The following is a 23,861-nucleotide window of genomic DNA, read 5'->3' as shown; positions in this document are numbered from 1 at the left end:
CGCTATTACTATTCTATTGAATCGGACAATGTACAATACCGGTACATATCGACAGTGATTCTGATTTGTATAATTGAACATCGTCTATATGAGCACATTTGTTTCATTCACTAAACTGTAATGCAGACTTTTGTAAAAGTTTATTCAGTATGTGTTTCTGTGATACAATGTGTAGTTCATCGTCTTATAAATCACAAATAATGAGAGAGATCCGGAGTCCATGTTCTCCCCTCTTTACATGATGCATAGCACTGATGATTGGGAAGCAGAGCATTGGTCAAATACTGATTAACGAGAACCGTGTTACCTGACAATGGCTGACTAAAAAATTACGTGAACACCAATTATTTTGTAACAGAGTACCGACACATCAAAAAAGACTTGTAACTAGTAAATGTATATATAATATTCCATATATATAAAACGCCTCAATCACAGCTTCTATTTGAAATAACAAAATAAAAAATTAAGGTTCACAGGTATTACTGGTAAGTACAGTTGATGAACATAATAGGTTTATATGTGACCTCCCTACATTCATGAACATCTACAAATAGTGATTTATATTCCCAATCATTTTCTATTCCATAAAGTGACAATTCCCCATACCTAGTTTTCAAATTAAATACATGTGTAGGTACAAGTAAACAAAATACACTACAGTTATTCTCAACCAATGATCAATAGCCATTAAAATGATGAAGCAAATGACAACCTAGGCCGGGTTAAACTGAGGTTATACAGAATCAACATGAATCAGAGCAAGCTGACCACAAGGCTCCATTCTATGTGAGTGGAGAACATGTCAAATCAAAGGATATGTACAAGGAGTGAACCTTAGAAGTTAACGGTAGATCTTGAATCTTGTGATTTAATGTACAAGTCCAGTAGAATACATCCAACAACAAAGTATAAAAAGTAATTTACCAGTCATGTTTCAAAGATAACATCATTGTCCATTGTCAGGTCTCATCACATGCTGCTGATTGGCTGACTGACAACCAATCATCAATGAACTAAAACGAGGTCCTCAGACATTACATTATTTATCAGTTCTGACACTGGACTGTACCATACATATCGTTAGTAACATATAAAACTCAATCTGCATTGTATTGTGAACCCCAACAATAACGTTAACAAAGGTTTCAGTGTTTGAAATATTTCTCCACATAAATGAAAGACTTCTGACACATTTCTTGTCAATCAACAGCTAAAAGATGAACCGGCTTGTCATCTTCAGTGATCAGTGCTTTCAGACACTGAAAATAACAAACACTAGCACTTTATGCAAATCAAAAACAAAAGGTACCAGTTGTCATGCATCAACTTATATCAACTTATCAAGGGAAAACTACACAAGAAAAGTTTCAGTGCATTGATGAAGACAAATAAACACAAAAAACAAGTCAAAATGCAGTAAAATTAAAATAGACAACCATCACTCATTATAGACTAATTATAGACCGTGGTCATTCGTTGTAGTCCATGTTTTTGATGAACTCGACCGCTGAACAGAACTGTATCCACCAGTACTGCTCCTCTCCCCCGATCCTGTTACCATAGAAACTCTGTATGTACTGAATGGTGGACAGCAGACAGGGAGGGTTTGCCTTGATGATCACAAAGATGATAACAGGGATGAAATCATCAGCAGCAGGCACCGCTTTCTCGTTGGCCATACTGAGGAGGTTCATGATGGTGGTGGCACAGCGGAACACACACTTGACCTTGTCCTTGGGGGTCTGTAGAAAAAAGCGTTCAGTTCAGGGTCAAAATACACACCTAGCTGATTAGATGACACAGCACCTTTTTTTTAAATAAAAATATGGATCTGTTTTAAGTTCTAGGATATGGTAGCTAGATGGAGTGATGATCATTTTCACAGAATAAGCATTTAAAGTATCAAGTGCCAGAAGAAGGCTTATACAGGCCATGCTAGAACATGTGACAAAATCTTCTGATCAGTGAAGCTGACCTTATAAGCATTAATCATGTAGATTTCCTTCTGGGCAGCTGTCCAGGGACACTCGAACTGGTACATTCGCGGAATCCGGAGATCCTTATGGGACGGAGTTATGACATGACTCAGCTTCTTGATGTGTTCTTGGAACAACCTAAAATACAGTGTATGTATCAGCTATACAGACTTAATTGTGTGTTCTTGAAATAAAAAAATTAAAGATTACTATGAACCAGAGCGGGATATGTATTGAAGATTTCTATATACATGTATGAGACTACAATGTATAATCGTACTGGTCTCTCATGATGTCACCGTCTCCATTGGGGAACATGGCATGGGTGTAGATCCGACTCATGATGTACCTCTCAATGGCCAGCTGTGCATCCTCAATTTGACACTCATTGGCAGCTGGAAAAACAATCGGTCTTGTAAAACTTCCTTATTCTACTCCAAGTGGTCATTCAATCAATTAATATCTATTGGCTTCATCAACAATTCACATTACACATAAAAAATGTCTACATTAATTAATGTGGATAAAAGTACATTATAATCAAAATACTTTCACTGGTTTAGAATTTTCAAATTTAACAATATTTGACCAAAAAAGAATTTTAAAATTTTTGGTAAAAATTGAAAACTCCCCAGGGGGATTCGCACTCGTGACATACAGATTTGTAGTAAATGCTCTACCCATTGCGTTACACTGTTAGGTGACAATTTTGGGAAAGAAAGTACCAGTATTTATAAAATTACACTTGATTTTATTGTATACTTCAATAAAATGTACATCACATAATAGAGGTGTACCATACCACCTTAATATATTTGCATTCAATCAATACCTAATGAATTTGCAGTGGGATTCCCAAGCACAGAGTACCCCGGTAATGACCTTTATCCCGGTAATGACCTTTACCCCCTTACCTTGCCACACTGGGTCCTGATTCATGGCCTGGTACAAGTACTGGAGAAACTGTTCTACATGGTCAGTCTGTAACACAAAAGGAAGTACTACTTAGTCATTGTAACATCACAGTTAAGGCTCATTTCCCCTTAAATAGGAAATATATATTGAAATATCCAGATAATTCTTTCTGAAGTTACCCATTAATAGTTCCTTCATGTATGTGATGTACTTTAATTAGAATTCAAAACACAATTTCAATCTACAGAAATAGGCATTTACAAATGGAAATAGATACTAATACAACAAATTAATAACAATAGAGAAGAAACACAAGTTTAATAGCCCTTCTAAAAATTATAGGAAAAAAACAACATGTACCAAGTAAATCTTAGGATAAATGATAATTACCTTTTCATCGGATACCGTCAGTTTGTTGAAGTCAGACATGAATCTGACAACACTGCTTTCCTTCTTTTCAATGAACAGCTTGACACAGATTCTGGTCATGTGATTCCCACACACCTCCTTGTCCCTAAAACGTTTTATCAAAGCAATTAAAACAGCACCAGAATATTTCAATATTTCAAACCTTAACTTAAAAAAAAAAAATTTCTGAAGATGAATTAACATGCTGAAATCAAATTCATATAGCAGCATACACCAACTGTTATTACCTTTTGATTCTGCTAAGAAGACGCTGTAGATGTGAGTGGGTTCCCAGCAGGCCTTGCCGACAACGAATTAAATATGAAACGTAAGCAGCACGACTCTGATAGTCCTCTTGGAGAGAACGCACCAATTTCCTACATCTGTATTTATTAAAAAACCCAAAGTATTCAATCTATCGAGATTTTTAAACAGTGAATTTCTAAAAAATGTTTCTTCCTTACAATTATTAAAAAAAAAAAAAAAAACTATTATAATAGTATAATACCAGAACCTATTTCAAAAATACAAAATTTACCCTTCGCCATCAAAGAGCCTGACACAGCGGATGGCCTCGTGAAGCTGAGCTATGAGGTCCTTATCCTGTAGATTGAGCGCCTCGGCCAGCTGCCCTCGTAACATCTTGTAGATTTCTGCAGGGTCCTTCTTCACCCCCTCCTGCCCCACCTGAGGGGAGAACTCCAGTAGGTTATACCCAAGCTGTATGTCTGTGTTACTTAGAACTATGCGCAGCTTCCGTTTTGTGTCTGTAAATGCGAAACAGGTCTCAAGATTTTCCGGGTCGTAGAGGGGCGGTCCGTGAATATCTTCGTCCTTCACAGACATCCTCTTCTCTTTCATCGCTGTTACATCAATGTTTGGGAGAGGTACCTCTTGGGATACCACTGCACTGTCAGCAGGCTTGGTTCGATATTTCTCTAAAATGTCTTCTGAGGATTCTATTAACCAAAGAGACACAAAATATACATCACATGTACATTGGTCCATATACATACAAAATCCAGTGTGTACATTGTATATCAAAGCAGAAAGGCAAATAATTGTATTCAAACTTCATTTTAATGGATGATGTGATTTCAATTAGTTTTTAATCTTAGAATCTTTTTCTAAAGCAAATTGACAGTGAGCCAATCTACAGAATTGCCACTTTCATTCTTCTAATGTGTTTGACGTGTAAATGTTACAGAATCCATCTGATTGTAAAAATATCTACTTTATTAAGCAGTTTCTCTTCCTTTCTCCCCTGCTCTATTTACCTCTAGGGGGTGGGTCTCCTCCCTCTGCCCTATCCACAGATGTATCCACCAGGATGGGTTCTTGAAGCAAGGAAGTGGGAGTGTCTGCATTAAAACCAATTAATTTCATCAATTTACTTCCCACACGTTCAGACCCATATTTTTTTAAAGATGTAATTCAGAACAAATACCGTTATTTACATCTAAAAAGTATTATTTCCTCTATTTCTTACGGCAACCTATAGTTAATTCATAGCTCTATAGAAACGGCAAGACTGAAATCTACAAGCCCCGTTTATCGATTGGTCGAAATCTACAGCTGCTGAAACTGACAGGACAGATATAGACACGCCCTGTTTATCGATTGGTCCAAACCTACAGCGACCTAGGAAAAATCACGGACTGCACGAAATAATCATGACGATGTCAGACTCAAAGTCTCACATGAGGCGATTTGGCTGTTTCTTTTAGCTAACGTACTTACGTACATTGACATTAATTTAGTGAATTTTACTTACCCCTGGTAATCGCTGTAATTTTACATAGAAAATATTCACAGAAGTGTAAGTATAATATATTACACTATTTGTGGATATATTCCACCCTCTGAGTGCATATATCCCACTCTCTAGATATACATTCCATTTCTGAGTGTACATTCTACTAAAAGTATACTCCACTCTTTAACTAATAGTTAGTTCATGTTAAGTTAACTTGGAGCAATTAAGAGGGGAGCAGATAAATAAGAGAGTGAGCAACCAAGCTCCTTCTTAATTGCTAAAATTTTACCTAATATGATCTAATTTACTTATACTTTAACCCATTTTTCTATTGGCTGATCAAAAGTTCTGTGCCAATCAATTATTATTTCTTTTTATTATTTATTATTTATTATTTATTTTATTTATTATTATTTCTCTTAATTGCTAAAATTTTACCTAATATGATCTAATTTACTTATACTTTAACCCATTTTTCTATTGGCTGATCAAAAGTTCTGTGCCAATCAATTATTATTTCTCTTTTGTTAACGACTCTCTTAGCAGTCAATCAAAAATGTGACATCACAGAGTCTTAACGATTGAAAACATCACTTAATTGAATGGTGATCGAGCAACTGCTGATTGGATGAAAACGTGTGTTATGTTGGTGGAGCTTGAATGTGGGTACAATAACTCATTTTATCAATGTAATTTATGTAAAGTTGGACTTCGATATCTCAAACACTGATATTTCCAATACAATGGCTATATCAAAGTGATTGGCAAGTCCCAAACACTTATTTTTTAAGTGTTTCACCCTTGATATCTTGAATACCTGGACAACTCGAAGTTATCAAACAGTCCCTGGACTCCCATCGAGTTCAAGAAAAATGAAGGTTGACTGTATATATTGTATGATATTTGATCTATTTCCATTCTCTGTGCGGTGTAGGATACTAACCTGCCCCACTGTCCTCTCCACTTGACTTCATGGACTTCTTCTTCATTCCTAAAAAGAAAATTGCAAAACTGTACCGATTTGATAAAATTCAAAAATACTTCATTTTTTAATTTGACAACTTTCCTTCAATATTTTTAGGATAGTAGTTTCGCATACATGTGTGCAGGGGACACGTAATATACACCAAGTCCACAAGCTACAAAGCATTTAATATGTGTTAATATCCATTTCATTGAATTAATACACGCGTATTGTCTAAAAACATGAAAAAAGACAACTACCAGTACATATGAAAATATTTATGTCTCTTCACGTTAAAAATGTTATTTTATTGTCCAGTGTTTTATTCAGCTGATTATTTACAATGAGTTCAAGTCCAACCTGTTAACTTTTATTGTTCATTGTTAAAATACATACTGATTTTCTCAGCAATACTGGCATATGTATATCATAAGGCATAGGCTCAGCAAAGTACTAATATGTGTCCTCTGAATGCAAATCAGTCATTCAGTAAAAAAAAAAACTACAACCAAATGCTTTAAGCATGAAAACAGCAGTGTCATCCCAAAGCAATCAAAGATACAAACATGCCTCTGTAATGTGAGAATGCAATGGTAGTCCAACATGCTTAATATATAAACATCAATTCTCATTTAATATTTTAACATCAAACTTTTATGATAAAAAAAATAATAAAAACTTGGAATGTTTTTTTTTTCATCTTACACTCCTTTATAAATTAGTATGGTGTAATTTGTGCGAAAAATATTACAGTTTATACAATTTTGTTGAATTTTTTTATTTCACAAGTTAGGAAGATGGTGTATTCAAGAAAAACTAGACACTTGGTGGGGACTCCATTCCACCCACTTGCTATTCTTCCTCTGTCAGATATTCTGTCATGCACCATCAATAGTGTAAGTGAAGTTTTTAGAGAAAATGCACTACAGGATAGTAAAAGTAGAAAAAGGTTCTCTGCTAAGCACACCTTCATTCCAGCCCATTACAGCTGAATTAAGCAAGTTCAATACATTACAATGGCCTCTCTAAATAATCAGGCCTCAAAGCTATCAAAAAGTTAGAGTACTCAGCAGATAACACACAGAGAAAAGAATGCTAGTGGTGATGAAAGTTTACCCAGATGCTGCTGAGTAAATCTGCTGCTTGTTCGGATAATGGAGGAGACATAATGATGAGACCCTGAGAAAAACAGCAATACTCAGTTCTGCTGCCCCCAATTTGTTACACAGTCAAAAAGACTTGCTGCAAGTTAGTACACCAGACAAAATAGTAAAAACCCTACCCTTAATTTTTTTGTCATCTAATAATTCCAAAAGCAAACATAAACAAAAATACTTATTTCGTAGTTTTATCTTCACATAAAATTATTGCAAAAATAAAAAGCAACAAGTGCAACACAGGAGCACAGTTGTCAATATGACTTCTGTAGTCTGCACTGGAAACACCTCAATAAAACAGGAAGGTGTTTATGTCAGTAACAAACATTAACTGATTACCTGCCAACGAGGAAGGCTCACATGCTTTCATTCTATTTAATTATGATCTGTTTGCTACACCAGCCATAGTAAAAAGTCCTATATCCTTGACCTTAATGAAGGCTACAACTCATCTGGTTGTAGATTAATAGAACCTATCCCTTTCCTATTTTTTTTCATTAGAAACTTATCAATGATAAATTAAAAATTTGCCACATTTAGTTTTGAAAAAACTGAAAGACATTGTAAGCAGAGTGGGAACTAGCCATTATTACCTATCTCTCTTGCACAAATTTTAGAGAGCCCTTGCAAGCGCCCACTGCTTAGCAAGCCTCTGATGAAAAAGTAAAAATAGAGTTCTTACGACAGGTGTGTCTGAGGACACCATAGAGGGGCGAGATATGGAGATAGATGCCCATTTACCTTTGTTGAGTTTGACTTTCAGGTTCCTAAAGAAGCTCTTGTTGTTGTCCCTCTGACTCTTCTCTTTGGCAGCCGCTGCTTCCTGTAAAACAAACATAGTCCCGCACTGTTTACTTCCTTAACAACAACATCACAGATAACTTCAAGGATTCTGGGTACAGATTTTCATCATGCAGACTTTGTGGTTCCATTTATATTACATGCATTTAATGTACATGTAAATCTTCATCTTAGCTACAAGGCATGCATTTTTTTTGGAGTGCCAAATCCTACGGAAAGTATGCAGAATGTTCACTTATTTATAACACTTTATCAAACAAATGTAAAGTTTTCCTCAATTGAAACCTCAAGTAGTTTTTCAAAATTTACATACAACATTCAGTGTTATGATTTTTAGTTGAAAAAAAAATATTACCGTACATGTATTTCATTTTTTTTCAAGTACGGTATGTATTTTTACCTTTTCCTCAGACTTGTCCGACACATTGTCAAAGCTTGCGGACCTAGAGGACTTGGCAAAAGGGACAGCGTCTGAGCCACTGGAGTCACTGGTGAGGCTGTCCTGGCGGGAGCGAGGTAGGGGACCCCCCTTTGTGTTCCCCTCCTTGACATCAATCAGAGAGTCGACCTGGAATGTCTGCTGTAAGCTGGCTGCCGAGTCCGCCCAGGTTTTGACGGCTGATTGGTCAGAGTTTTCGTCCCCTCCCAGGTTAATCAGGGTCTCTGTGGTGCTTTCTGTTGACTCGGTAGGAATCGGATCATACATGATCACGGACAGGCGCTTGGTGCTGAACGCAGTGTTCTGTTGCTCAGACAATTTGACGTTGTTTGAGGTGTCTATTAATGAGTCAAGTGACTGGGAGTCAATGGACCGAGGAGTTCCTCCAAAACCAGAGTCAGAAAAACTGTAGGTAGCACCGCAAACCACAGCTGATCGTGACTTCTTGGTTCCTAAAAATTTAAATTTAGTACATATTAATTTGATTTACATGAAGCAAGCAGACTCAATAAACACAAAAGTGTTATAAAAACATGATCACCTCATCTTCATACAGTAACAAGTAAAGTTAAAGAACAAGTAAAATACAAAAATCAATTAACACTGACAAATTAAGAAACAAGATTTACCTAAACTCTTTTCATCCATGTCTTTTTTAACATTACTTATAGCTGGACAGCTAACTCGTTCCAGAGGTTTTGGACCATTAAACATAGGGTTTTCAAATGCTAGGAAGCTTGCGTTTTCTGGTCGAGAGAGAGGATCAAATGCTGCTTGGTCCTGGTGATTGACTTTTGGTGAAGACTGACTGGTTGGCACTGGAGGTTTGAAGTGTTCTTGTGTTTTCCCAGCAGGGAGGAAGTCTGATTGAGAAAAACGGAGTAGAGATTGTGCATTCCCTGACTGTAGACTACTGCTGTCCTCTAATTGTGAGGGGAGAGAGTACCGATCAGGTTGTGATGAAGCCGTGCTTGGCAGTGGGTGAGTCATTCGGTCTTTCTGCCTGGGTAAGGGAACAGGGTGAGGGAGTTTATCCAGGTCCAGGGGTGGGGCTGATGACATAGCGTGAGGTGCTTTGTCCATCAGGAGAGGTTCCAGGGGTTGGGAAGTAGGAAGCTTGTCCTGCTGCTGGGGAGGGGGAGGGAATTTTTCTGGTTGTAGCAGAGGTTTAAATGTCTGTTGGGAGGAATGTGTACCTTGTTTCTGACTAGAACTATGCTCCGGCACAGCCAGGAGATTACTGGACTTGGCCCGAGGCTGATATAACCTTTGAACAGGTTTGGGGGGAGGTAAGGAGAGTCTGTTAATGTCACTCGGGTGGAGAGGGTCTTCATCCATAAACACTTCATTGTGGGGGAAAGGCTTTGCAGATTTCCTGTTGACTTTGATCTTTGCTGGGACTAAGGGCACAGCGGCCTCAGCTCCACCCGATGCCTCCATCCCTTGCCCTATCTGTAGATCCTCACTCGGACTGCGCCGACCTAATCCAAGCAAAACAAGAAAATCTTATTCAATTCTTATTTCAGATTTATTCCACTGGCTTTTTTTTTTCATAGTCGTTCCCACTTAATTTCACTAGTGACAAACCTTCAGAGTTTTCCAGATTCCCAGCATCTCCTGACATGATTGAGGCCAGGTCTGTGACACTACCTACATCATCCTGTAGAGATGAATCAATTAAAGTCTGTATGTACTAAAACTATCTGACACAAATTTCATCTGAGAGACTTAAAATCCTACAAATGACATTCATTTCCTGTCTTCCCATTAACTGAACAGTTCAGTGACACAGCTATTTCTGTTTTGTACTTGATTCACTGATATTTTTTGTTCTTTAAAATGACCTGATTTCAATGAAGTACATGCTGTCCAGTGTTACACATCTGGCATCACTTTTTACACACCTGACATCACCTGTTACACACCTGATCAAACTCAGACAGGGCCTGTTTGTCCTCTGTGTCGCTGGCCAGTACGTCCGTACTCCAGGCGTCACTAGCCGTCTCCGACACCTCCGACACATGCTGCAATAAAACAAAGGTCAGGCCTCTTCACAGCTGTATTCATACTCACTAATATGGATGATTTAAAGATTAATATATATGTATGATTCTCTACAATCGCTTGGGGTGGAATCTACTTGTCAATGGAAACAGGTGACTGTTTCCTCCATTTTTATACCCTGGTACACAATCGTTTAAAGAAAATTGTATTTCAAGTAGAAACCTTCATCATTGAATATTACTTGCTTTAGTTTCAGTTAAAAAATATGACTTAATTTGATCTAATGAATAAATATTGTGATGCTAGATATCAGTAGTGGCCCTTACTTCCTGTCGCGGGAGGAAGCTGCTACGAACTAGTTCCTCTAGCCTATCGTACTGGTTCCCCTCTGGTGGCGGCTCCGAATCACTGGCCAGAACATCTGTGCTCCATGTATCACTCACTGTGGACTTGGTCTCCACTCCTATGGAAAGTATTAAACACGTAAAACTCTGTATATCATAACTTCCTTTTCATTTTCAGTTCATTTGAAGGATCACAAGTCTTATTATGTTGGTAGACATTTCTTAACAATATACTTTGCATGTTTATTTCTTTTTACAATGTAAAGTACACAGATAATAGTGTACTTCTAAAATGTCAGCTATCATAAGCGTCCTTACTCTCAATTTCGGATCTAATTTCAAATTTTCCAAATCTATCTGTGACATCTTCTCGGTTTGGTTTTGGAACTGTTTCAGGGAGGGGAGGAATTTCGGGGAGAGGCATCTGAGGGGGTGGGGGCTCCTCCACACTTCCTGCCTGTGAGAGGGGCGTGTCTCGGCCACTGATGTTGGGAGTACCCCGCCCACTGACGTTAGCGGAGATCATGTCTGACATGTTGTCATTGTCGTCATCTTCCTCTACCGACCCCACGGAGTGACTGGAGGCGGCCTCCGAGAACGCCTCCTGGATCTCGCTGGTGTTTCCTGTAAGGGACAAGTCTGCAAATAACCACCCACATTGGGTTAGGGGAGCACAAGACACACAAGACAACATGTTAATACATAGGCTGGGTACGATTAACATTACAACACAAAAATATACATGTATGATTGTGAAAAAAACAAAATAACAACATATAAATTACATGTGTTTTTTTATCAATGGTTTCCTTGTTTGATAATGACTTTGTTTGATACTTTACCAATAGATTCCTGGTCCTGAGAGAGAGAGAACCTCGTCCTCTTGGATGTGAACATCCCAGCATTCTCTGCCTCCTCGTAGTTAGGGACGTCATGGTATTTGACCCGCCGAGGTTTGTTTTCCTGATCCATGGACAACACTTTCTGTTCGGACATCATTCCCGGACATTCCGAGTCTACATTCAGAGGAACCACCAAAATCTCCTTAACCATCTCATCTTGTCCGGCTAACGAACTCGCCCCCTCCGATAATCCTCGCTGTTTCTTGTCTGAAATTAACACCAACAGCAGCCTTTCATTTTTTAACTAAATTATATAAATATATAGGAAATAAATGTACCAAATAATTTGTGTATTCTGATTACAATCTGAGAAAAATTGGATCTCAACCTACATGTGGGTTTTAAGACCAATCTGGTTTCATGATTTGATGCATCACATAAAAATGTAACTACAACAAGGTAGTAAGAGTTTCCATGAACACTGTGAATAATAGTTTTTTTCATTCAGATATTTGTATATCTAGAGCATTTATTTCATTAATAAAAACTTTATCAAGCAACTCCTTTATTTTAAAAACATGTAACCTTAGCTTGGTTCTGGAAATTAAGACTTAAAGTCTAACTTTTATTTAGTTATCAACACACTTCCCCAAAGTAAATTCATACCAATTTGAAAATTCCTATCACATTTCCCGCATTGATAAAGGGACATGTTATTTCACTTCCCCATTTTTGCTCTTTACCAAATTTTAATTCTTTTTATAAAATGACTTGCTTCCCTATTTTAGTTCAAGATTGCACCTACTTCTATCTAATCCACCTGCTGCTTGCTTTCAACTTCCTCATATTAAGAACTTAACAAAACTTTGGAAATCATGATTGATTAAGAGGCGGTTTGGACAATTCATGTCACCAAAGTACATCTCACACATGTGCCAGCAAAATTCAGGAAATGAGGAAACGCAAAAACAGGGAATTCTCAAAATACTTAAGATTGATAACAAGAGGCCCATGGGGCCACATCGCTCACCTGAGCAACAATGGGCGTTCAAAAGATATTGTGTCATATGGTCCCTCGGTAGAAAAACAAAAAATAAATATTGTAAAGTATTCGAATTTTACACTTATTTTTGTATACATGTAATCTTTGATAATTATTGTACCTTCATGAAATACTATTTTTTACCAGAATAAGAAAATTCTACGCAAGATATAAAATTAAACATTTGGTAGAGGTATACTGTTAAGTTGTTAACTTCCAAATCCCTATATTTTCGTTCTGCCCCCCCCCCCCCCCCCCCCCACGTTGTAAAGCGATCAAAATATATGAGTGCATATAGGTACATTTTTTCATCAACTACTCAGTACTTACTAGTTATTGTATTAAAAAAAATAATAGTTATTGTTTTTTATTCTAAAAACCCTACATGTATAGATGTGAAGAAGAAAATTGTACCTCAATGTGCTCAATTCCTCAAATTAAAAACATTCAAAAATTTTATTTGTCTTCTCCATTATAAGTAAATGACTGTTATTTACCTCGCGTACAAACCAGGATAATTTTCCGATGTGATATTCTTAGGAATAGCGATAATTACTTTATCCCCGCAACAGAAATGTGTCAGAAATATGGAAACTGTTTTAAAGATGTTTTTATTTACTCGTGTCTGAAAAACTATCAAAATTGATGTAGATTTCACATTATTTATTGTATAAAGAGAGGGCCCCAGAGAGTAGATATATACAGAATACTAGTATCATTCTTTTATTTTGTTTGTACAAGTATTTAACATATTCTAATTCATAGAGATTTTCTAATGTTCAACCAAAATTTCAGCGTCAATCGTAGAATTATAAGCAAGATACAGAGCTCACAGTTTGCCTAGGTTTGATTCATATTTTGTTCACATGAGTTTATTACATTCAGCTTATGATTTTTAACTTAGTATTTCCTATTCAGCATTTAAAATGAAAAAAAAGAATGGCCTAAGATTTTATATTCTTTAATTCACTCAAGACCAGTTCACTGGTATTTGAGGTTCAAAATCAGTTTATCCAAATGTACACAAACACAGTGAAGGATCACATGTACAGTAGGAGTAATAATGACGAAAACATGTTAAGTATACAATACAATAAGATGTTAAAGTTTGTTTCTGAACGAACAGACTTTGAAAATTTTCTTAATAAATATTGACAATTTTTTTACTTTTTTAATCTTTAGTTTTTAAGATCATGTGTACAAACATAGAATTGTGAGAAAATTTCTGTATCTTGCTTAATAATTTGAAGCTTAACACTCAAATATGGTTAGTAAATAGAAACTGAAAACAATTAAACACAAGAAACATTCACTATAACAAATAAAGAACACAATTTATTTTTTCGAAATGAATCATATATATACATGTATATACCTACATATTTCCGTCAGCAATGTCAAACTTTATTTAAACTGAATAAACTCGAGAAAATGACGAGCATCGCAACAAAACCTATTGCATTAATCTACCATTAGGCAAAAGATAATGCCGATCGAATTACCGATAGAATGAATTGTATTTCATTATTTTTTGATACATCAGATTTTGCTTAATTTGCGCAGGTAAACAGTTAACTGTTTGATTTACCAAAGTCTCTGTTTGATTTGATACGTAAAAATCACGAAATAATACAGACCATAGTTCCCAGGTTACAAGCAGAAATAATGAAAACGAAACGAAAATCGGAACAAGCTAACACCAACGTCATGTGTGAAGGAATCAAGTTAAGTCGTACCCAACCCGACTCGCACCCAACCCAACTCGTACCCAAATATTTGAGTACGACTTCACTAGTCAACTCGTACCCACGGGAAAAATATTTTATACTAGGAAAATAAAATACAATAGTTTTCATTCATATGTTATGTTTTTTATTTATGTTTTATTTAACTTTAAATTAACTTTGCCTGTTGCTTAATCCATTTGATTACTCGAAAAAATATGTTTTAATTATAAAACAATATCTAATATAGTGATTTACTTACCATTTTCTTGCAGGAAACACACCTCTCTCGAACCATGTTGATCTTCCAAAAGTGATGAAAATGTGTGTTTCTTCTTAATTATGAGCAGCATGTTTATTTTGTGCTGACAAACTCATTGGTTTGAACGGAATCACATAAAGCAATTAATTTTAATTTTAATTGATGATAGTTAACCTGCTCATAATCATTCTTTGATCTGTCCGCATTCAAGTACAAAACTATAGTATACCAGATTATTATAACAAATTCTTTTAAATTTGTTATACAATTTGCATATTAATGTTATCGATAATATACAAAACATAACAACTTACGAATAAAAGCCATTCATTTTATTTTCCTACTATAAATATATTTTTTCCCCGTGGGTACAAGTTGACTAGTGAAGTCGTACTCAAATATTTGGGTACGAGTTGGTTTGGGTGCGAGTCGGGTTGGGTACGACTTGACTGTAATTCTGTGTGAAAACTGTCAACGCATTGAAATATTTAGCCTCAATTTACTTCACAAAATCGGCAACAATATATTTTGCATGTTTCAAAGATTTCCCTTCATACGCGAACTGTTGCACAACAAGCAAATTCATCATAGTCAGATCGACCCTTTTTCGTATAATGTCATGGCTGCTTTAAACAAAGAACCTCGTTTTAGAAGTATGGAATACGAGTCTAGGTAAAATGGGTATGCAAACCCGGGCCGTGGCAAAATAAAAGCCAAGGCAGATCGACAATCGTCGATTCCAAATACGCATTATTTTGCAGCAATATTTACAGCGAATACAAATATACTAGTCCATCAAATATCCTGAAATTTTAATGAGATTGGCAGATTAATAACTGCCAATCTTTGTTTTGCCCAGACCAAGTCCTGCCTACCCATTTTACCGGATGCCGAACCCGAAGCTATTAAACTGATTGAAACACTCATTTCCTTTATTATTATTTTCATAATAACTCAGATTTGAAACAGAATTAGCACTTAATTTTTGCAATTTATATATTCCTTCCCATAAGGATAATTTATGCTAAACTACGTTGAATTGGAAACAGTAGTTCTTGAGAAGAAGATTTTTAAAAATGCACCCCCCTTTTTCTACAGTTTCAAGGTTTTCTCCGCTTTGAATACAGATCAGACTTTTATTTTTGCAATTTATATTCGCCCTCACATAAGGATGCTTTGTGCCAAATTTGGTTGAAATTGGATAAGCAGTTTTAGAGAAGAAGTTCAAAATGTAAAAAGTTTACAGATGGACAGACAGACAGACGGACAGACGGACGGACAGACGGACGACGGACAAAATGTGATCAGAATAGCTCACTTGAGCTTTCAGCTCAGGTGAGCTAAAAAGTGTCAAAAGACAAAAATACAACTTAAAAATTCATTTTCTTTTTTTCCTGTTTACAATTCTTTTTTTTCTTTTATCCTACAAACTAAATTACTTCTGATTTTTACTGTATTTTCATTACCACTTGGTAAATAACTTAAAAACTTTTTGAAATACTATTTCAAAAAATTTGTTGATTATTAAGAGTAAATGTATTTAATTTTCTAAGTCTAATATTAATAAATAACATTCAAATGAACCTTGTTTTCAATTTACCTTTCTAATAATAACTCACTGGAACATGTTTATTTTGGATCGTAAGTCAAAAATCTATCATCACAATTACATTGATTTTTTGCTTGTTTCTCTATCATGAAAAAAAAATCACCCACTTTAAGTCATACCTTAAGGTTCTCACTTGATTTTTCTCAAAAGAATCCTAGTAAACGGCAAGTATATATGGTAGTATATATACTTTTATCGTTATGAATGTTGCAAAAATAATTCACATTACAAAGTGATCAGATCTGATGTCAAATCTCTTCCGAGAATCTGAAGTAAAGTTAAGTATGTTGACTAACACTGCATAGCAGAAAATTACTTCAACAAGTTAATTTCCTCCTATACAGTTTTACTTCACACATTTCACTTATCCTTCAGATTCATCTTAAAGTTTATAAGGAAATTGTGAAAGACAAAAATTATATCAAAAATAAATCTTAATCTGAACTCTTTAAAGGATGAGCTCAGGAAAGCTTATGCAATACCTTTGTGTGACTTTTTTTCTTTTGGTGACCCTGGGGGCATGCTACTAGCAGCAGAAACCTGTGGGGTGGGGCAGTTGAGCAGGGTAGGGATACGAGATAGAAGTTCCTCCAGCTGTTTCTTCTCTGCTGTGCTGTCACTGAGGTTGGAGGTTAGAGTCCGAGTCAAGGATATCTACAACAAAACATATACATGTAGAGTAAATATAAAGGTCAAGGATATCTACTACAAAAAATAAAAAGTAGATATCGAGATTAGAGCCCAATTCAAAGATATCTACAATAGAACTTAAAGAATAGATATCAAAGTAAGAGTCTAAGTCAAGGTCATCTACTATGTAACATGTAAAGTAGATATCAAGGTTAGAGTCCAGGTCAAGGATATCTACAATACAAAACATACAGGGAAGATATCAAAGTCAAAGTCTAAAATAAGAATATCTACAACACAATAAATCAAAGATACTTCATATTAAAAGTAAAATTCATATCAAGTTTTAATCAAGAGTTTAAATCAAAGATATCAAATTATGAAATATGTACATGATGTATAGGATATAAAAGTTGAAATGTTTCATTATCTTGTAAGCAGCAAACACGGTAACAGATTACCAAATATTTCATGTATCATTACTCTGGTACTGTTTTCAGTCAGTGTAACATCTGTTTCTATTTTTGGAACAGCAAAGACAGCTCTGATAGAGAACATTGAGAGCAATTTAAACAGCTCTACTAATCAAGTGTTAATAATGCATATCATTCATATGCTATTACACAAATTTGTTTGCATACATGTCCTTAACTTCACATGCGTTTCAGATACTTATAGATATTCCCTCAGTCACGAGTCTACTACAAAAACTCACAAAAATCTGGTTCACTAATGCATTGTTCCTATTTTTAAACACACATAAGGAATTTTTTTGATTATATTGATAAAATAAATACACAAGATATTTCAATATCATAAACACAGACATGATTCCTGTCGTTGATACAAGAGTCTGGCTATAATAGAGGGAACTTTTATTTCATATATAAATTTTATTATATGAGGTGACCTTTAACAATAATAAAATCAACCATCATCTCATTTGTACACAAGCATCAAAACTACTAAATATGTTCGAAGCATGTTGGTAGGAGATCATCATACGTAATAATGCAACAACATTTTCCAAAGATAGATATATACAAAAAGTTCACAAAAATGTGGCTTGTCAAAACTGTTGTGAAATTAAAATACACTAAACTTTAATGGCATACTATAAATGCTTCCTATAAACTATTGATGCATTTACAAGATAAATACCCCTGGCCAATATATAGGAGAATGATTGATGATGGGACCCATAATATAAAGCCTATTTTATGTTGACCAAGTTCATAATACAGAGTTGAGGCATTTCATACACACATGTAATACTAGGTAGAAATTTGACCATTATATCCATAATAGAGATATAGGCAATGTACCATTAGGGGTCAACTCGTGCATAGTTTGCACTGAATGAATACAGTACGGGGTGCACTTCGGACCCCCTTAAATTGTTTGACTTGCCAAGATGGGTGCTACAGGTGGCAAGACAATCAGAAAAAGTGTCTTCAATGTGTGCTGGATTGAGCATACAGGCTTCAAGGCCTATGATAGACATGTTTCCTCTCTCTGAATAAAAGGTCAAGTCTTTTCACAACCTCAATTGTGATTCAGGAAGGAAGAACTACTTCATTTAATATCATATAGTCATTTCCAATGCTTAATACACAGCTTTTATAACCAAACAATATAAACAAACAATCATTCTTTCTATATCTTAAAGCGTATCATCTTTAAATACGTGTTTCTGAACAGAGCATATGTATATGCATGAACAATACATCAATATTTTGAATAAACGTTTCCTCATTCAACTGAATATAACCAATTAAAGCATGAATTTCAGAATTTCCTTTGGCTCAAATAATGTATCTACAATACTTTGTTTGGTACCCCTCATTTCCTAGGTATGTGATAATGATTTTAAAACGATTGACTTTGAATACTCAGCTTCAGTGTTACAATTTTTGTATTATGAAGTTTATCTTCTATAATCAAGTAATGTATTATAAGACTTTGGGTGGAAGAAATACAACTAGTGTTCATAGCCAATGCCCTCTTTACATCAATCAATATACAGATTGCAGCATGCGGGTAAAGCCTGCCTAACCACTGGAAACACGCCCATTTTATGCATTCATGACATACCAGTATTAATCATATTGTATTATGCATTACACAATTTGTCATAACAGATTCACTTAAAAATCTTCGAAGGACAACATGATAATTGCTTGTTATTTTTTTTCCAATCAGATTTATTTTGCACAGATAAACTAGTGAAGTATAATCGTATCTATAATTTCAATCTGATCAAAAAACAATTTCAAGAAAATTTACATCATAATTATTTTGCATAAAAAGTCTTCCTTTCAATCAGTTTACTGGTACCTACTAGAAAAGATTTGACAAACATTATACTGTCGAACCTCAAACTCAATGTGGCAGAGAAAATAACTAAGATACTTAAGGTAAAATGCAGAAAGAGACTGAAGTGGGAGCATTCAACTCTCTTTGATATATCCATCATATTTAGAACTTCGGCGTTTCAAATACATAAGTTTAACTTTATTTTCATCAAAGAAATTTTGATACTCAAGACTAACTACTGACAGAAAAAATGAATCTTGACCAATTCTGTGCTCTAAATTTTCCCAAAATTACAAAATTCCAACAAAAAATGATAAATCTGTTTAATTTGATAAACTGCATACTGTGCATCATATAACTATTTGTGTTCAAAACTTACCAGAAAATTAAGATCTTGCAGTGTAATGAGAACTGATGATCTTGCTACACTGATCATGTGATTGTTACTGGGAGGGGTTACAACCTCTGACCCCACACCCTCTAGTAAAACATCCAGCAAGGAGGTGATACAACCCTATCAAGAAAGTCAAGAAAAAAAATATAAACAAGTTTTTTTCACTCATTTTTTTCAAAATCTCTAACAAATTGATGCATTTTTTGAAAATTCTGCAAAATTTTAAATTGTGTTTTTGTTTCATTCTTTTTACACAACAAATGTACAAACTTACGGAAAAATCAGATTATACAGGTATTACCAAGACGAAGAGTATTTTACTTTTCAAACTGAAATAGGATAGGCTTTAGCGTAATGCCATAAACTTAGGAGTTTCACCTTCTCAAACCTCTCATAGAGATCTTTCTCCTTGGACTCTGCCTCCCACTGAGAAACAGCAAGGACCTGGATAATCTGAGCTATCTGCATTAGATTGTGTCGAGCTATGTGGCTGATATGGATGTCCGATGTGATTCCGTACGGATCAGGATCAATGATGGCCGGACAAATGAACAGAGAGAAGACAAGATCCGCACACACTGCACGAACTTGCTCCTCAGTATGTCTGCCAGTTTTCAACAAGGCCCGATATACTTGTGACACTAACCAAGCTAGATTTGAAGGGAAGCAATGAATATTGTTTTTAATTGACAGAATAAACCTATTTGATAAAATAACTAATTTGTCTACTATAAATTTTCTATATTCATTGCATTTCTTCTCGTAATCTTCACTGGTAGGTTCCCCAAAACGCCGTACTCTTTCCTGGGAAGGGAAACGGTGCAGAGCTTTTTGTGGGTCTATATCATAAAACCACTCATCTTCCATTAGTAATCTCATCACAGGGTCGTGTAGTGCTGCCGTGAGAAAAAGTTTGGCTGAATACAAAGAATCGAATAATAGCTTTACTGCCACACTGAATCCGCAGTTTCCTTTTCGTAATAGAAATCTTGGATTGTCACTAGAGGTTAATTGAAGTTCTGCAAGATGCCTGACAGTCTGAATCACAGAAACTTCATCTTCAGTAAAAACAACATTTCCAAATACTGAGGTCAACAGCAGAGAAATGAACTTTCTTAAGCTGTCTTGTGAAACCTTCTCAACACTGTCAATGAGAGATGCCACAATAAAATGATTATCTTTTAAGAACTTTAAAAAATCCCCATATTTGGTTTCATGGTAACTAAGGTGTTTGTAACTGTCTACAAAATTTGTAAATTCTAAATTGTTGGTTTGGTAGTAGCACTCCCTTGGTGTGACAGTGTTTGAGGAGGCCTGCAGTTGCTCCAGACATGATCGCTGTTGTCGTACAATCCATGATTCGTGGTACAGATCCTCTGCCAATTTTTTAGCTTCTTCATACAGACCATGAATCTGTGACTTTTCAGCACTTACAAACAGTTGCTCCTGCTTTAACTGCCTTGCTAGCTCTAGTAGTTCCATCTTACTTTTCTTATCAATCCTCACAGGGGAAATCTGTTACTGAACATGTTGATCTATATCACTGAAGTCTCCTATAAAAATAAAATGCACAAAATAATTTCAAGCTTAGTGCAAATAAAAGTAAATTATTCTTTTAATAAAAGTTAGTCTTATTCAATCATGGTCCCGTTATATATTTTTCTGATAAATTACAGTATTTTCTAAAGAAACCCTATTTCTAAAACTAAAACATGTGTAACAGGATGGGAATGATGACAGATCAGACTGTGATTAAACCCGAACCACTGAAGCTCTACCCACTTAGCTATCTGGCACCTTTATTTGGACTGGTCTGACTGACACACCTGTATACTTTGCCAAAACAATCAGAAGTCATTCTTTTAAAATTTGATTAACTCAAGAAGCATCTCCACACAACCAGAACTTTAATAACATTACAACTAGTAAATTCTTACAACAATGATCTTTTCAATGTACACAATGGAGAGTGCCATTTTCTCTGATTATTTGATAATCTTTTAAAGGACAGGACGATGATTGGTCATTTCAGTGGGAGATCCAGTTTCAATTTTATGCATATTTAATAGTTGTCCACACACAATAAAAATTTTACTGTAGCTAACAATAAACCAAAAATATTCAATACTCTTTATAAGGAGTGCAAGTCGTACGACACTTATTGTTTTCAGTGGAAAGGGGGAGGGTCCAGCTCCGTATCGAAAACAGCGTATATTTGCCTATTTTCGTTGCGATTGAAATAGTTTTAATGGTCACATGTTGTTTTAATTTTTGTAACAATCAGACCTTGTCATGCTGATAGCGAATCTGTTGTGGCCCTACACAGCGTAGAGGAGAGTCACTCGAGTACAAGTGATCGAGTGGTTCAATGCATGATGAGCACTCTACATACAGCCGAGTCCGAGGCAGACTTTACACTGCGACTGTCATTTCTGATCCGACACAGAAACTCTTTGTAATCGAAATAAGATATAAGAAAGACATTAAAGTAATTTGTGATGTTACCTGAGAGATATCCCCGTAAACCTAGCGATTGGTTTACCTCCCACTCTGAAATGACTTCTGCCATGTTTACGATTCAGTGCGCTTGCGCAATCCAAACTAGTTGTGAAACCAGTTTTACATCTACAGACAGCAAAATTATTTCCGAAATAAGCAACGTTTTGGAACTATAATACGTACATGCAGTATTTTTCATGCAAACAGTTAGTTTGATGAATCATTTCTTAATATTTTTTTTAGTGATAAAAAGTATTTGATCTAAGTATTTGAGCGAGATCCAGATTGGTTCCATTGACATCATTTCCATGTGCATTTGGTTTCTCTCCACTGTGAATTAAGAAAAATCAGCATTTATTCTTATTTTTTCTTTTCAAATCGGTACCATATTGTTAGTTTTTTGGGTTTTTTCTTCTTCTTTTCATCTGTATCTTACTATAGTCTGTCTAGGCTGAGGGCTAAATAAGCTGTGCCTGCTGCCCTATTACCCATTCAATATTTACATGTATTATATTGAATAATATATTGTTTAAATAATAAAAAATAAAAAGAAAGTTTATAAAATTGAACATCAATTTTTTGCCCCATTTGTGAGGCAGCCAAGATCATGAATTCTATTACCTTAACATAACTTATAAAGAATCTTCATAGATAACAATTGGCCTTCCCTATGGGTTGCAATTTTCAAGGAGTTAAAAATGTTAAATTGTCTTATAATATTGACAATATGGGACAAAGACAAATGGCAAGAGGTTACCCAAGACGCAGGTGACCTAAAAATCTCCATGCAGGTTTTGATCAAATTGGTCAATCACAAGGTAAAGAGATAAAATTTATTGTTATACTTTCATGTTAAATACTGAAATCTGATTGGTTAAGATGCAGTTCATAATCCTTTCTATTACCCTCAGCGTTAGCAACGCACTTAGCAATGGGTAACATTAAAAAATGTTACATGCGTGAAAATTTTGCGCGTACAGTTCGCTGTAGAATTCACGTTATTCCTATATAAAAGAAGTGAAATTTTCTTAAAAATTAAGAATTCAGTATAACAAAATAAATAGTGCCTGTTTGGGAGGATAACAGTTGAAATTGACACCCCTCGAAAACCATTGTCAACCTCCGCTTCGCGGTCAATTTCGTGTCAATTTCAACTGTTACCCTCCCAAACAGGCACTATTTATAGATTTGTCACCGAGGGGAAAGGGCACTATAGAATAAGGGGAATTAACTTGTATAGGCCCAACCCAAGAGACAGGGGGTCAGCCTAGTCAATAGGCTTAAATTGACCTCTAAGTCGAATATGCATAGAGCTATAACTCAAAGGCAGGTTTCACAATTTATTGATCAAGTGATTTTAATTAACTTATAAAAATATCAACAATAATCAAATAAAATAAAGTCAAAATAGAACAGAATAAAAATAATTATTTCTTAAAAAGCCAAATGAGTCAGGTTTGAATTTAGCTCAATGTTGCTTAGTCTACTGACGGACTGGTGGACAGTCAACTAGATAGTCAGTGTGAAGACATAAGCAACATGAGATAGTGGCCGAAAGTGTCTGACTGAAATTTAGCTGGATGTTGCTTAGTCTTACTGACAGACTGATGGACAGTCAACTAGATAGTCAGTATGAAGACATAAGCAACATGAGATAGTGGCCGAAATGAGTCAGATTGAAATTTAGCTCGATGTTGCTTAGTCTTACTGACAGACTGGTGGACAGTAACTAGATAGTCAGTATGAAGACATAAGCAACATGAGGTGGCGACCAAA

At 35.4% G+C, this 23,861-nt stretch overlaps 1 protein-coding gene across 4 annotated transcripts; it reads right to left on the bottom strand.

Annotated features, from left to right (window-relative positions):
* Window positions 1-123: 123 nt before the first annotated feature.
* On the bottom strand, window positions 124-22,178 carry LOC128192078 (GTPase-activating protein and VPS9 domain-containing protein 1-like). Of its 4 annotated transcripts, XM_052864517.1 has the most exons (23): window positions 22,092-22,178; window positions 19,965-21,139; window positions 19,572-19,706; window positions 16,729-16,900; window positions 11,610-11,876; window positions 11,086-11,406; window positions 10,750-10,886; window positions 10,345-10,443; window positions 10,007-10,079; window positions 9,616-9,900; window positions 9,049-9,282; window positions 8,381-8,871; window positions 7,921-8,002; window positions 7,139-7,201; window positions 6,002-6,049; window positions 4,580-4,663; window positions 3,841-4,261; window positions 3,551-3,685; window positions 3,285-3,408; window positions 2,894-2,960; window positions 2,260-2,374; window positions 1,979-2,117; window positions 124-1,745 (listed from the first exon to the last, which is right to left on the bottom strand). In XM_052864517.1, the coding sequence occupies exons 2-23, from the start codon at window positions 21,066-21,068 to the stop codon at window positions 1,473-1,475; spliced, it is 4,869 nt and encodes a 1,622-aa protein (XP_052720477.1). In that variant the 5' UTR covers window positions 21,069-21,139; window positions 22,092-22,178; the 3' UTR covers window positions 124-1,472. The 4 variants fall into 4 exon arrangements, with proteins under 4 accessions (XP_052720477.1, XP_052720474.1, XP_052720475.1 ...); XM_052864514.1 differs by having other exon boundaries at window positions 9,049-9,900; XM_052864515.1 differs by having other exon boundaries at window positions 9,049-9,900; window positions 11,086-11,391.
* Window positions 22,179-23,861: the final 1,683 nt, after the last annotated feature.

This window comes from Crassostrea angulata, chromosome 7, assembly GCF_025612915.1.
Source record: "Crassostrea angulata isolate pt1a10 chromosome 7, ASM2561291v2, whole genome shotgun sequence".
NCBI classification, from domain to species: domain Eukaryota; kingdom Metazoa; phylum Mollusca; class Bivalvia; order Ostreida; family Ostreidae; genus Magallana; species Magallana angulata.
Note: the sequence above shows the minus strand (reverse complement) of the source record. Positions and strands in the feature narration are given on the sequence as shown.

Coding starts and splice junctions, on each gene's coding strand:
- LOC128192078 (XM_052864514.1), bottom strand. CDS start 21,068: ATGGAACTACTAGAGCTAGCAAGGCAGTTAAAGCAGGAGCAACTGTTT. Junction 10,080..10,344: donor CCCTGTCTGAGTTTGATCAG/GTGTGTAACAGG, acceptor TCATCTCTACAG/GATGATGTAGGTAGTGTCAC. Junction 4,664..6,001: donor TGGAGAGGACAGTGGGGCAG/GTTAGTATCCTA, acceptor GTTTTAATGCAG/ACACTCCCACTTCCTTGCTT.